At 37.8% G+C, this 16,539-nt stretch overlaps 1 protein-coding gene across 1 annotated transcript; it reads right to left on the bottom strand.

The window, feature by feature from the left end:
- Positions 1-7,419: 7,419 nt before the first annotated feature.
- Positions 7,420-8,349, bottom strand: LOC113256288 (olfactory receptor 5K4-like). Its single transcript, XM_026500061.1, has one exon. The coding sequence runs from the start codon at positions 8,347-8,349 to the stop codon at positions 7,420-7,422; it is 930 nt and encodes a 309-aa protein (XP_026355846.1).
- Between the last annotated feature and the right edge of the window lie 8,190 nt (positions 8,350-16,539).

Consider the following 16,539-nt stretch of genomic DNA (forward strand, 5'->3'; position numbering starts at 1 on the left):
GTGCTGCATTAATTACTAAAATTTCCATTCTGTTCAACTTTTATTAAGTACTTTCAATATGCAGGGTTTTGGAAAAGACAATGGGGGGGGGTGTGGGTGCACAGGATGTGAAAATCATGGGGATACATTCTTAGTTTTTATATACAGCTCCAGACAAGAAGCTCATAATCTAGTGGGGAGAAAGAAAGGCACTTACTTTGATAACTAGTGTGCAATTTAGGCTGTAATACATAAAAGTAGAAACATGTTATATAAAAATATAATGAGGGAAGTGAACAGTGACCTAGAAGAAGAAAGGAAATTTCTCCGTGGAAGTATAATTTCAGATAACTTTACAGGGTAAGCAGGATAATAATTGATGAAGAACATGAGGAAGAGCAGTAGACTGAGGATACCATGTGTAAAAGCCTGGACTCCTAAAAAAGCCAGACCTAATTTTTTAAAAAAAGGACAATAAGCTACAGTGGTTGATGTTCTCTCGTACATGGTACAAGGAGACACAACAGGTTATATAAAAAGAATGGGAAAATAGATTGGGAATTATCCTATTCGATTCCTTCCCATCTATTTTCTCTGCTCTGCCAATTCACTAAGACCCTCTGTCTCCAAAGCCACAACCAACTTTAGATGACTACCTCAAAGATTATTTGATTATTTTCCTAACCAAGTGTAGTATTTGGTACTATGAAAGTCTTCTTTGGCTTCTTATGTTAATCCTCTCTGCTTCTGTCTTCTTGATTGCTCCATCTCAGTCTTAATGCTGGGTCATGTTTCTCACTTTGCCCTTAAAGGTGCTTCTTTCTGATTATATCCTTGACCTCCCTCTTCTTTCATTCTAGAGTTTTCCCCCCATATTATCTCATCTACTCTTGTGTTTTCAACTATCTTTCATCTGCTCATGGCTTCACTAGAGGAGATATTTCATACCACTATTGTGTACATTCATATTAATAAGATCATTTGTAATATGTTGTGTGTATATATATATGTATATATATTCTTACCTACACATTAGATAGTTGTACCACTATACTAAAATATTATGTATTATAAAACATGAAAAGAGAAATTAAAAAAAAAAGACTAAGGAAATGGGATTAAAAAAATTTTTTTTAAAGATTTTATTTATTTATGTGAGAGAGAGCCAGCGAGAGAGGGAACACAGCAGGGGAGTGGGAGAGGAAGAAACAGGCTCCCAGCAGAGGAGCCCGATATGGGACTTGATCCTGGAATGCCAGGATCACGCCCTGAGCCGAAGGCAGACGCTTAACGACTGCGCTACCCAGGCGTGCCGTGGGATTAAAATTTTTAACTTTATGTATTAACACTATTAAAACATTTACTCCTCACTAACACTATCATTAATTAAATAATAATCCTATTCAGATAAAATGTGATATATGGCTTATTATTTCAATTGTAGTTTAGCACTATGATACAGCAATTCAAGCACTTGGTTGAATTTATTTCCAGACATCTCTTAATATCCTACAATGTTAGAAAGATTCTACACACAGATAGATCAGCTCAAATGGGAGAAGAATGCATGTTTTGAGTGTGTCTCAGAACAAGAAAGGGTTCTTCAGCAGGTCCATGCTGACTCAGCAGGCCAATACTATTAGAAATATCTGAGTTAGAGTATGGAAATAAATTGGCTATAGAATATCCAATATTAGAACTTATGGAAAACTCTGAAAGGACAATCATATCATATACTTTCTGGTTTCAGGGAAAGACTTTATTCTCTGCAGGAGAGAATTAGAAACTATTCAAAAAAATAACTTCCTGCTGTGCTGTAACCCTGCTAGAGGAAGAGCCCCTAACATTGGGATATCACATGACCAAGAGGCCAGAATTGCCTTCTTGAGCTGGAAATTGTCAGACTAACAAGATTGAGCGGGCCCAGAAGTGATTCACTGGGCGATGAAAGCGGCACATCCCAGGATCTGGCTGAGCAGAGTCTGAGATTACAACAGGACCGAGATCTCTGTGTCATCCTCCACCATTGCACTGACGTCTTGTCCCCATCTCACATGTCTGGCCTCAAAGGCCAGGTTGGTTCTTAGATAATCATCTTGGTACATTGAGGCAAGCCAAGATGTATTGCTGCTAAAGTCTAGCTCCACCCAGGGTGACCTTAAAAGGCAGCAATAAGGGGAAATCCTCTCTTAGAGTAGTGGGCTGATTACCTATATCCATTGTACAGAAAGAGAAGTGGTCCAAGGTGAGAATATATAGATTCATAGTAGAGGTGAACAGCTTGAATGCTGGTCAGCAGTCTAGAGGGAGACAGATTAAAAGGTCAGTGACTAGAAAATCTGAGGAAGAGGCATATGAATAGTTCCACTGGAATGGGTATGAAGTGTGGTGTTCTTCATATTACATGTAAAGGAATATCAGAGAGCTTCTACCATTGAAAAAATACTAAACAACCAAGTACACAGAATGACAGCCAGGTGAGGCATCCAGTTTTGTTCATCTGCTACCCCAGTACTGGCACCATGGGCACGTGAATGAAGTGCTATAGTGGCTGGGATGGAGGCATGCATGTGCCTAATAGCATAGGCTCCAACTTTTCAAGGCTAATCCAGCTACTGTTCTTGCCAGGTTCTAACTTGCCCAAAACAGAGATCATTTTGGGGCCCCCAGTAAGACTGCATCCACTTGGTGGCACATTTGCTGCTACAAACCTCTTCCTTTCTGAAAGGGGCAATAATTAATCTTGATTGGAATCGACATAATCAAGGTATGACTTATCTTTCCAATCTGTAAGGGCTCCAGAAGAGTTCCTCTGTGAGGCTGGTACAGTGGTGCATAATATTGCGCTGGACTAAGAAATCTAGTTTGCAGTAAAGGAAGTCTGGTCTTAGGCAGTGATGGGCATATGGGTTCTATTTCACACCACCTGGAATCTGCTGGCTTAATGAGTTGATAAAATAGCCTTTGGAAGGTATAATTAAGATGTCAGCACTCTGTGCTCCAGGGTGCACTCTCCATTGGAAATTGTGACCATTAGATGGTGCCGTGTCTTCAGAAGGTTGAATACCTCACTCTTGGACTTGTCAGGTGATCTGCTTGGAGAATTTGCTATCTCGTTCCCACATTCCTGAGCTGTATGGACCTAGAGGTCCTGGTACTCAGAGGGGATATGTTCTTGCCAGAGACTACAATAAGAATTCCATTGTATAGCAAGGTCCAGCTGCCAGCCGGTCACTTTAGGTTCCTTTTGCCAAGAGACCAACAATCAAGGAAAGTAGTCCACAAGGATTACAGGGGAAATTGACTGTTATCAGGAAAAGATAGGGCTGATTTTATGCAATGGGGGCAGGAAAAATTATGTTTGGCATTCAGGTGGTCCCTAGGCATCTGTTCCTACTCCCTCACTCAACCATAAATAGACAAATACATCCACTGGGGCTGTAAGGGCATTGTGGTGAAAGGCTCAGATTCCCTGGGGATCTGATTCTGGATAACCCCACTATGTTAGTCACCTGGATCAGTAGAGGTATTAGGAAAATTGGAGGGAATCAAAAGGAGGGAGAAGATGGGCATTAGTGTAGCCATGAGCCTATATGTAAACAGTGGGTACTGAAGGTGTCCATTAACCTTCATCGTGTAAGACTCTCCAATCAAGAAAAAGACCCAAGTCGTTGTGAGGCTTTCCCTAGAAATTATAAAAAATAAATAGCTATGAACAGCAAAAAAGTAATGGATCTATGGTCACAGCCAAGATCCCTAGTAGTAAGAGTGCCAGTAGCTGATAGTTCTCAGCTGAATCCCTTATCAGGAAGTATGATTATCTGAAGATAATTGTCTTATGAAGGTCATATTCCTTCTTTGGAGACAGCCTACATTTAATGACTATTCCATGGAAAGTATAAATTCCAGGCCTTAGGCATGGGAACTTCCAAGGGACATCCTGAATCCCCACTTCTCCGCTAGATTGGCTAAAGTCTTTGTCGTGACTATATCAACTCATCCTTCTGCCCAATCTTACTTCCTTCACTCCATCAATAATTATTGTGCCTGAGAGCATTCTCCAACAAACTTTTTTTAAAATTATGATATGTTAGTCACCATATAGTACATCATTAGTTTTTTATGTAGTGCTCCATGATTCATTGTTTGCGTGTAACACCCAGTGTTCCATGCAATACGTGCCCTGCTTAATACCCATCACTGGGCTACCCCATCCCCCAACCCCTTCCCTCTAAAACCTCAGTTTGTTTCCCAGAGTCCATAGTCTCTCGTGGTTCATTTCCTCTTCTGTTTACCCCGCCCTTCATTGTTCCCTTCCTTCTCCTACCAGTCTCCCTTCTATTCCTTATGTTCCACAAATGAGTGAAACCATATGATAATTGTCTTTCTCTTCTTGACTTTTTTCACTTAGCATAATCTCCTCCAGTCCCATCGATGCTCCAAGAAACTTCTGACATGCACATCTCCATCTCAGAGTTTTTTGTTTGCTTTTTTGTTTGTTTTAATATCTCAAACAAGTTGCTACAGAAACAAAAAAAAATCTCAAGGTCATGGTGGGCAGAAGACTATAGTCTTTGGAATGCATTTTTTGATGCTAATTTTTAATTGGTTCATGAATGAAATAAAATGACCAACAGCAATGAGAACAGTCTGAAGCCACTGATATTATTCAGTGAGAGATGATAGAAGCATAATGTGTGAAAGTTAGTATAAATGGAAGGATTTGGGCACATGTCAGGTATATTTCAGAGATAGAGTTGATAGATCTTGTGAGAGGTCAGATGTGGAAGCCGAGAGAGATGGAAAATTACAGCTAATTTCTTCTTCGCCTAACTGGTTGTAGAATGCTCCATCAAGATGGAGAAGACTGGGGATATCCATATTTATAGGAAAATTAGAGTGGCTTTTTGGTCATGTTAAATTTGAGATGTCTTTGAAACATTCAAATAGCTATGTCCTGCTTGTCAATTGGATACCTAAGTCTGGAGATTAGGGAAGATGTCAGAGCTGAAAATATGCATTACGGGTCATCTTCATATTAATGATATTAAAAACAATAAAAATAGGGACGCCTGGGTGGTTCAGTGGGTTAGGCATCTGCGTTCGGCTCAGGTCATGATCTCAGGGTCCTGGGATGGAGCCCCACCTCAGGCTACGTGCTCAGTGGAGAGCCTGCTTCTCCCCCTTCCTCTGTTGCTCCCCCTGCTTGTGCTGTCTCTCTCCCTCTGTCAAATAAATAATAAATAAATAAATAAATAAATAAATAAATAAATAAATAAATAAATATTTTTTTAAAAAGCCATAAAAATAGATGAAGTTACATTAAAAGAAAGAATAAGAAGACTAGAATAAAGAGTCTTGTGGCTAAACCTTATTGAATCCTGTCATATCAACTGTGGGTAGAGGCAGAAGAGTCTTTCCAAATCCTACTACTTATTACCATTTAGTTTAATTACTCTTAAAAAAAATCTGTCTTCCCTACTGAAATATAAATACAGGGACCAGAACTGTCCTGTTTTTGTTGTGCAAACTAGGTGGACTAGAAATAGGCTTACCATTGTATGCATGTGCATGTGAGAGTATGAACAAAAAAGGAGGCATAAAAAATCAGTGAGATAAATAAATGCTTTTTTTAAAAGAGTTAAATAAATGCTTTTAGAATTATGGTTAGCCATAAAAAATCAAAGTTTAATTCTCACTTCACAACATTATGAATTGAATGCCAGTTGAGTAAAATTGCTATGTATAAAAATTTAAGATACAAAAAATAGAAAAAATACAAATTATGTTTATAAAATTTCTCTGAATGAGATGGAACTTATACATTTAACGCAATGGAAGAGATAAATGGTTAATCAATTGACCTAGGACCACTCATTAAATAATTTTCTTTACTGTTTGATTTATGGTGTGCTTGTTTTATATGGAAGTTTACTTTTGGATAATCTTTTTCCATTGATCTAGCTACTCATTCTTGATTTAAAACCAAATTGTTTTAACTGTTGGAATTTCATCATATATTTTAATATATAATACATCAAGTCTGTGTTTATCGATTATTAGCTTTCTCAAAAAATTTTAGAATTATCTTACCAGGTTTTTAAAAAAGTCCTCCTTGGATTATTTGAGTAACTTATTCTGTGGATTATTTTTGGAAGAATAAGCCAAATAAAGTTATATCCTCAATTCATGCCATATACCAAATAAATTCCAGGAAGAATTAAGAGCCTAGTGCAAAAAATTTATTAAGAAAATGAAAGATGAGGAAGATAAGGAGGAAAAAGAGGAGTAGGAGTTAGAAGAAAAAATAGTTAATAGTAGATGTCAGATGAAGAAAAATTCTAAACAAAGCATGAAAGAGATCACATAAGATAAAAATTATAAATGAGTATATCAAATTATAAAATTTATCAATTGTAATTAACACAAACATATGTTAAAATACTGTTAAAACAGAGATAAATTATTAGCCATAAATAGTTACAACATTTTAATATTATTTGTTTGTAGTGAATGGTACAAATAAATGAGGAAAACCAAATAAGACTTAAAGGAAAAATGATCAGATAATTTGTAGAAATAAAATGACCAATAAACACATAAAATATTAATATTTTGCTGTTGCTCAAACATATAAAAAATGCAACAGTAACTTCATTAATATGTTTTTAAATGCTTATTGAGTATTTACGATATACATTGCTGTTCTATATTCCATAATACATAATATGATTGATCCTTAATAAAAAAAGTAAAGAATCTTAATCATAATAGAGGTTAAAGTAGATCTTAATCTACTGTAGCCAACTTGTTATAATTCACTGTTAATTATTCTACAAAATGTGTGTGTGACTATGTGTGTGTTCCTTCTCATTCTCTTTTTTCCCATTCTTCGAGTCTTATCTAGATCAGACTTCATTATTTTAAATATAGATTATTGCAATTAGTTAGTTTGAGTCTAGGCTCTCTCCCCCCAGACTAACTTACATGTGTCTCCCAGATCAGTTTTCTGAATGAAAATGATCATTTTATTCTCCTGCCAGGAAATCTTAAATATTTCAAACATTCTAATAGGATCAGATGTAATGTCTTCCATTCACTAGACAAGATAAATCAAGGTGACTCTTCTACACATTTAATCGTTTAAATTTAATGCTATGTTGATTTATTAAGGTTTGGAACAACAGCCTGACAAATTCAGTGAGAGTAATAAGAGTTGGTAATGAAGGTTACCATTGGGTTTTCTCCTGATTTGCTCTGGTAATTGTGGAATTTGCAGTAAGATTTGTCCGACAATTCTGAAATCACATCCATATATATTTTAGCAGACACACTTTAATGATTTAGAGATTAATATTTTGTATAAAACAGTTTTTTCTTTGTCCCTTATGTATAAAACATTTTTATAAATGGAAATCACTTTTCCATAGAGGATGAAGTTTATTTAGGAATATTATAATTTTTCATAAGTTTTTTAAGAACACTTATCACCTCCTTATTTCTAAGACTATAAATAAAAGGGTTTAATAAAGGAATTACTATTGTATAGAAAATTGCCACTGGTATATCTTTATCCCCTTCTTCAAATGGTCGAATATACATGAGAAGACAAATGTAGAATATTGAAACTGATAGAAAGTGGGATGCACAGGTAGAAAAAGCTTTACCTCTCCCTTTTTTGGATTTCATGTTGAAAATTGTGAAAAGGATGCAGATATAAGAGACCAAGACAATGGCAATGGTGAAGATTTGAATTGGCATTGAAAAAATATAGATCATTAGTTCATTGATATAAGGGTCAGTACAAGAGAGTCTATAGAGTGGAAGAATATCACAAAAGAAGTGGTCAATTTGATTAGACCTGCAGAAAGTTAACCTTAATAGAAGCCCTACGTGGATCATGGAATGCAGGTTACTAGCTATGAAGGTCCCAATAGTCATCTGAATGCAGAGTTTCTTTGACATCTTGGTGTGGTACTGCAGTGGGCTGCATATGGCCACATAGCGATCATAGGCCATTGCTGCCAAAAGAAAGCAGTCTGCAGTTTCAGCAAGGCAGAGAAAATAGAATTGTGCCATGCATTCATATAGGGAAATGCTTCTGTCCTTAGAAAAGAAGTTTTCTAACATTTTGGGGGTAATGGCACAGGAACAACAGGAATCCATGAAAGCCAGGTTGCCCAGAAAGATGTACATTGGTATGTGAAGACGATGCTCCATAAAAATCAATGCCACCAGGCCAAGATTCCCCACCATGGTGATCAGATAAATGTCAATGAACACCAAAAACAGAAGAATCTTCAGCACTGGATGATCTGTAAATCCTATGAGGATGAACTCTATTGTCAAGGATTGATTTTCCGTAGTCATTCCTGGCTTTTCAACTGAGATAGAAATTATAGAGAAATGAAATTCTAATTTAGAGTGTGTTTATTCTCCCCTCGAATTTTCCCATGTACAAAAAGAAAGAAGCTACTTTTAAATCATCTTATGCTGTCACTACAAACTAGCACATGCACAGTAGGTCAAGTCTGTGAGAAGAAACGTATCACAGATTGTGTACCCAGGGATCATCTAAAAATGACTGTGTGAATTCCCAGTTCAGAAAGGTGTTTTTTGCATAAGTTATCGGATGTTAATGTACAAATGTCTGGTCAGTGTATCATTTGGCATTTCCAAAATTAGAAGACATTTTCTTATGGTGTCTTTTTCTCCAAGAAAAAAAAAAAACACATTTTAGCTACTATCCCATGGAATTGATATAATGTTTAGAAAGAAATAAATTATTTTAGACATTTTAAATGTCTAAGTGTATTATTTTTAAAATTTCACAGAAGCACAGTGGGTTTTAAAAATGATTTCTCTAGCTTAGTATTCCTTCATGGAGAAGCTTACCAAGGGATATTTTAATACTTATTCATCCTTTAAGATGGGGTAAAAATATAGATAGAACATTTAAAAAATTTCTTAGTAAGTTAATTTTGATACTGTTCTTATTTTTATTTCAATACATTCTAGATCCTACTCCCATGGAGGTGTGATACACCCTCCCAATAAGTTATTACTCTTAAATATTCATTTATCCTAACACTTTCTAGTTTTAAGTGTCTTACATGCATGTCTAACGTGAGATTTGGCTACCAAGTCTCCATTCAGAATGTTATTATAAATACCTATCTTGTATTCTTTTATACTTCTGTAGAAACTGATGTTCTCATTTTTGTGAACCACATGAAGATTCTACATTTAGTTTTTGATTATTTGTGTTTATAAACTCATTATTTACTCCTAATCCACTACAGATTTATTAAAATTCAATGAGCACTAAATTTATATTTATTATAGGTTAGCAACATAATATTACAAGAAACATGGGTTTTAAAGAATGCTAAAATTTCTTTTCTTTTCTTCCAAAAATTGTTAAATCTTTGGCCTCACCATTTTTCAGTTACACAATTTTGGAGAAGAGCCTGTAAGTTCTTCAAAATATATTGTTTTAAAAACACATTTTGGTTAGCCTTTTCTCTATTTCTTACCTTTTTCTACGTTGAATTTAATATAGTATTTTTTCTATTTGCTCACATAGTAAGGTAAGGTTTTCTGGAGTTGTATCACTAGAGGATAAAATGAATAAAATAAGTTTGCCTTTTATATCTTAGGTCTATAACACTGTAAAAAATCTTTCAGAATTATACTGTTTTGGAAAAACAATAAAAATGCTCAAAGACAACTTTTTATCATTATTTTCACAAAACCTAGTTGTAAAGCAACTGAATAAATGTGTGGAATTTGGGCTAGTTTTCAATAATCACTATTTTATATAGAAGATACTGAATCAGGGTAATAATGAAAATTAATTTCTCTCCCTTAATTTAAAATGTAAATTATTCAGCTGAATTAGAAATCAATTTTATTCCTCTCTCAGAATTATACTACAGAATCATTTATATCCTTACCTGTATATTTATTGATAAAGAATGGTACTTTTGAACTCAGAATAGGTCAGAATGATCCATTGTACTGTGTCTTGTTATGGCTTTTCATAGTATCTTCAATTTAGAGACAAGCTGAAAAGTTATTAAGTAGATAAAATGCATCACCAATTAAAATGCTGAGTGTTTCAGGGAAATGTGTATTTCTGTATTATTAATATTTTAAATATATTAGAAATCAGTTCTCATATTTTTGAGTTCATTGACATCTTATAGTAGCTGATTGGCCATGTGATATTTGTTATTAGAGAAATTAAGAATAAATATCTTGGTCTTTAAAACATTTGGGAATAAATTATTATGATCTAGGATACTCTACCAGTAGGTCAGTGACAATAATTATGTTAGCCTTATGGCAAAGTTAGTTTTCCATTGATTCTAGAGGGATTTCCTTGGCACTGGCATCTGGGTATTTCTGCAAAAACTCTTAATCTGAGAGATTTGGTCCCCAAAACACCGGTAAACCAAAAGGCATCAATTAAAGATGGATATCCTTTGGGATTCTGAAGTTAAATCAAGTGGCTGTTACTAAAGTTAGACTAAGTATCATGTAGATTTTTTTGCACAATCTCTTCCAATCTCTCTCTCTCACAAATCTTCTTTACTTGAAAACAATAATGAAGAGAAAAAATTCATGTTGATCAATAATGGAAGAAGTGGGAGTTAAATTAAGATTGGGAGAGAGATTAGGATTTATGGAAAAGAGGCAAAAATGTGAAATGATCCACCAGAGTTGCAGTCTTCTTCATTCCCTTTGAAGAATCTGACCAAATCCTATAGATTCATCTCCTGAAGCAACTCTGACATTGTCTTGTTTCATTTCACTCTTACAGCATAGAGAACTTTTTAATTGGTTTTCTATAAAATCTTTTTCTATTGTACATATGTTCTTATGGACTGGAAATGTTTTTAGCTCTTCATCACTATCCAAACCAAATTTTTGTACTTTATCTCAGTATTCCAAGGACTTCATAGATGGGGGTTTATAATACTTTATGACTTTATTTTCTACCATTCACCTTTAAGAATCTAACTCCAGAGACATACCAATCACTTCTCAATTCATTGATGCACTAGAGCTACCTCCTAACTTAGAATATTTACTCACAATCTATTTCTTACCTAAAATGCCCTCTTTGACCTATTCCTCTATCCAAGTCTTATTCTGTCTTTATAGGAGATCTGATTCCTTCCATGAAGACATCCTTAACTTTTTTTTTTTTTTTTTTTAAGATTTTATCCATTTATTTGGCAGAGAGACAGCCAGCGAGAGAGGGGGGAGTGGAAGAGGGAGAAGCAGGCTCCCAGTGGAGCAGGGAGCCCGATGAGGGGCTCGATCCCAGAACCCTGGGATCACGTCCTGAGCCAAAGGCAGACGCTTAATGACTGAGCCACCCAGGCGCCCCCCTCAACTTTCTAATCTGCAAAATGCTTAAATGTCTTTATAACACAAAGAGTTCTTAACCATGCTTCCCTTGTATGTTTGTCCAGCTGTTCTTCATATGAAAATCTTGTTTATTCTCAGGTGGATTTTCTTTTTGACTTTCCACACTATGCATCTCTTATAGTGCCAGATAATATAGGCCCTCAAAGAATGCTTATTAAAATGGTTGCAGAGAGTTAAGATGGCAGAAGAGTAGGGGACCCCTTTTTCAGCCGGTCCCCTGAGTCAAGCTGGATAGGTACCAGACCAGCCTGAACATCCACGGAATCAGCCTGAGACACATGAAGATACATCTGGATCTCTACAAATGAATATCTCCAGTGCTGAGTATTGAGGTACGAAGCGGGGAGCCGTGAAACCGCGCACAGATATCGGAAGATAAACGTAAGGGGGAGGGAGCCGCCGCATTCGGGCGCCAGAAAGCGGAAGCCACCTGCATGGGGGAGCGGGCAGACTCGCGGACCGGCACCCGCAAGAAAACATACTAGGACCATGAGTGGGGAGCGCGCGCCCCCAGACTTCTCATGGAACTCCAGAACTCCTGTGTGCTCGCTGGAAGCAGACTGAGACCGGGAGCTCCAGTGCGTGCGGGACGGCTGGCGGCTGGCGGCTGGCAGATGGCGGTGTTAGAAACACAAAGGACAGAGACGCGCCGGCCCTGGAAGCAAGGGCTGGGCCGCCGGGTGTGGGGCACACATCCCGGGCCGCTGCAGGGTTGAGCAGCACCAACAGAAACAGAGTTAAAGTGGCCAGAACATCAGTGGAGAACGGTCCGCAATCTCTCTGTTCTGAGACAGAGGCTGAAATTCGGCCGCTGCTGCTCTGACTCTCAGAAGAGGCAAAGTAAGCCACCAGGGAAAGCCGCCAGAGAACAAAAGCCTGGAAATACCGCTCACAGCGTGCCCATCCCCATCCCCCCTCGCAGGGGACACGGAGACTCTACCCAAACAGGGTTGCCTGAGTATCGGCGCGGCAGGCCCCTCCCCCAGAAGGCAGGCTGAAAAATCTAGAAGCCCACATCCCGGGGCGCCTGGGTGGTGTAGTCATTGAGCGTCTGTCTTCGGCTCAGGGCGTGATCCCTGCGTTCCGGAAAGGAGTCCCTCATTGGGCTCCTCTGCTGGGAGCCTGCTTCTTACTCTCCCACTCCCCTGCTTGTGTTCCATCTCTCGCTGGTTGTCTCTCTGCCACATAAATAAATAAAATCTTTAAAGAAGAAGCCCACATCCCTAAGATCCCTATAAAACAAGGGCACACGGCCTGGGTCTGGCCAATAATTTGGGCTCTGGACAACCCCACAACCTTTCCTCATCAGAATGACGAGAAGGAGAAGTCCCCCCCAGCAAAGAAAAGACAATGAGTCTGTGTCGTCCGCCACAGAACTAATGGATATAGATGTAACCAAATTATCAGAAATGGAATTCAGAGTAACAATGGTCAAGATGATGTGTAGACTTGAAAAAAGTATTAACAAAAATGTTAATGAGAATATAGAATCTCTAAGGGCGGAAATGAGAGCGAATCTGGCAGAAATTAAAAATTCTATGAGCCAAATGCAGTCAAAACTAGAGGCTCTGACGGCTGGGGTCACCGAGGCAGAGGAACATATTAGTGAATTAGAGGATGGGTTAGTAGAAGAGAAAACTAAAATAGAAGCTGGACTTAAAAAATCCACGCCCATGAATGTACTTTATGGGAGATTACTGACTCAATGAAACGATCCAATGTCAGAATCATCGGCATCCCCGAGGGGGTGGAGAAAAACAGAGGTCTAGAAGAGATATTTGAACAAATTGTAGCTGAAAACTTCCCTAATCTAGCGAGGGAAACAAACATTCGTGTCCAAGAGGCAGAGAGGACCCCTCCCAAGCTCAACCATGACAAACCTACGCCACGTCATGTCATAGTGCACGTCGCAAATATTAGATCCAAGGATATAGTATTAAAAGCGGCCAGGGCAAAGAAATTTCTCACGTACCAAGGCAAAGGCATCAGAATTACGTCAGACCTGTCTACACAGACCTGGAATGAGAGAAAGGGTTGGGGGGGCATTTTTAAAGCTCTTTCAGAGAAAAGCATGCAGCCAAGGATCCTTTATCCAGCAAGGCTGTCATTCAGAATTGATGGAGAAATAAAAACCTTCCAGAATCGCCAGTCATTAACCAATTTCGTAACCACGAAACCAGCCCTACGGGAGATATTAAGGGGGGTTCTATAAAGGTAAAAAGGCCCCAAGAGTGATACAGAACAGAAAGTCACAACCGATACAAACAAAGACTTTACTGGCAACATGGCATCATTAAAAGCATATCTCTCAATAATCATTCTCAATGCAAATGGCTTGAATGCTCCCATAAAATGACACAGGGTTGCAGATTGGATAAAAAGAAGTGACCCATCCATTTGCTGTCTACAAGAGACTCATTTTGAGCCCAAAGATCTAATCAGACTGAGAGTAAAGGGATGGAGTACCATCTTTCATGCAAATGGACCTCAGAAGAAAGCTGGGGTAGCAATTCTCATATCAGATAGATTGGATTTTAAACTAAAGACTATAGTTAGAGATGCAGAAGGGCACTATATTATTCTTAAAGGATGTATCCAACAAGTGGAGATGACAATTATAAATATATATGCCCCCAACAAGGGAGCAGCAAGATACACAAGCCAACTCTTAACCAGAATAAAGAGACATGTAGATAAAAATACATTAATAGTAGGGGACCTCAACACCCCACTATCAGAAATAGACAGGACACCCTGGCAAAAACTAAGCAAAGAATCAAAGGCTTTGAATGCCATACTCGACAAGTTGGACCTCATAGATATATATAGAACACTACACCCCAGAACCAAAGAATACTCATTCTATTCTAATGCCCATGGAACATTCTCAAGAATAGACCATGTTCTGGGACACAAAACAGGTCTCAACTGATACCAAAAGATTGAAATTATCCCCTGCATATTCTCAGACCACAGCGCTCTGAAATTGGAACTCAACCACAAGGAAAAATTTGGAAGAGACTCAAACACTTGGAGACTAAGAACCATCCTGCACAGGAATGATTCGATAAACCAGGAAATCAAAAATCAAATTAAACAATTTATGGAGACCAACGAGAATGAAAACACAACGGTCCAAAACCTATGGGATACTGCAAAGGCAGTCCTAAGGGGGAAATACATAGCCATCCAAGCCTCACTCAAAAGAATAGAAAAATCTAAAATGCAGTTTTTATATTCTCACCTCAAGAAGCTGGAACAGCAACAGAGGAACAGGCCTAATCCATGCACGAGGAAGCAGCTGACCAAGATTAGAGCAGAAATCAATGAATTAGAAACCAGAAGTACAGTAGAGCAGATCAACAGGACTAGAAGCTGGTTCTTTGAGACAATCAATAAAATTGACAGACCACTGGCAAGACTTATCCAAAAGAAAAGAGAAAGGACCCAAATTATTAAAATTATGAATGAAGAAGGAGAGGTCACAACCAACACCAAGGAAATTGGAAGGATTATTAGAAACTTTTATCGACAGCTATATGCCAATAAATTAAGCAATCTGGAAGAAATGGAGGCCTTCCTGGAAACCTATAAACTACCAAGACTGAAACAGGAAGAAATTGATTTCTTAAACAGGCCAATTAATTATAAAGAAATTGAGTCAGTGATAAACAACCTTCCAAATAACAAAACTCCAGGCCCAGACGCTTTTCCTGGGGAATTCTACCAAACATTCAAAGAAGAAATAATACCTATTCTCCTAAAGCTATTTCAAAAAATAGAAACAGAAGGAAAGCTACCAAACTCATTCTATGAGGCCAATATTACCTTGATCCCCAAACCAGGCAAAGACCCCATCAAAAAGGAGAATTACAGACTGATTTCCCTAATGGATATGGACGCCAAAATCCTCAACAAGATCCTGGCTAATAGAATCCAACAGTACATTAAAAGGATTATCCATCATGACCAAGTGGGATTCATCCCTGGGATGCAAGCGTGGTTCAACATTCACAAATCGATCAGCGTGATACATCATATCAACAAGAAAAGTCTCAGGAACCATATGATCCTCTCAACAGATGCAGAAAAAGCATTTGACAAAATACAGCATCCTTTCCTGATTAAAACCCTTCAGAGTATAGGAATAGAGGGTACATTTCTCAATCTCATAAAAGCCATCTAAGAAAAGCCTACAGCAAATATCATTCTCAAAGGGGAAAAGCTAGAAGCCTTTCCCTTAAGATCAGGAACACGACAAGGATGCCCACTCTCACCACTATTATTCAACATAGTACTAGAAGTCCTTGCAACAGCAATCAGACGACAAAAAGGGATCAAAGGTATCCAAATCGGCAAGGAAGAAGTCAAAATGTCTCTCTTTGCAGATGACATGATACTCTATATGGAAAACCCAAAAGAATCCACCCCCAAACTATTAGAAATTATAGAGCAATTCAGTAATGTGGCGGGATACAAAATCAATGCTCAGAAATCAGTTGCATTTCTATACACGAATAATGAGATTGAAGAAAGAGAAATTAGGGAATCCATCCCATTTACAATAGCACCAAAAACCATACGTTACCTTGGAATTAACTTAACCAGAGACGTAAAGGACCTATATTCTAGAAACTATAAATCACTCTTGAAAGACATTGAGGAAGACATAAAAAGATGAAAAAATATTCCATGCTCATGGATCAGAAGAATTAACATAGTTAAAATGTCCATGCTACCCAGAGCAATCTACACTTTCAATGCTATCCCGATCAAAATACCAAGGACATTTTTCAAAGAACTGAAACAAATAGTCCTTAAATTTGTATGGAAACAGGAAAGGCCCTGAATCACCAAGGAATTGTTGAAAAGGAAAAACAAAGCTGGGGGCATCACAATGCCAGATTTCGAGCTGTACTACAAAGCTGTGCTCACAAAGACAGCATGGTACTGGCACAAAAACAGACACACAGACCAATGGAACAGAATAGAGAACCCAGAAATGGACCCTTGGCTCTTTGGGCAACTAATCTTTGATAAAGCAGGAAAAAACATCCGGTGGAAAAAAGAGAGTCTCTTCAATAAATGGTGCTGGGAAAATTGGACAGCTACATGCAAAAG

Source organism: Ursus arctos, unplaced genomic scaffold (genome assembly GCF_023065955.2).
Source record: "Ursus arctos isolate Adak ecotype North America unplaced genomic scaffold, UrsArc2.0 scaffold_4, whole genome shotgun sequence".
NCBI classification, from domain to species: domain Eukaryota; kingdom Metazoa; phylum Chordata; class Mammalia; order Carnivora; family Ursidae; genus Ursus; species Ursus arctos.

Excerpts from the sequence above, each read along its gene's own strand:
- LOC113256288 (XM_026500061.1), bottom strand. The coding sequence starts at position 8,349 with ATGACTACGGAAAATCAATCCTTGACAATAGAGTTCATCCTCATAGGA.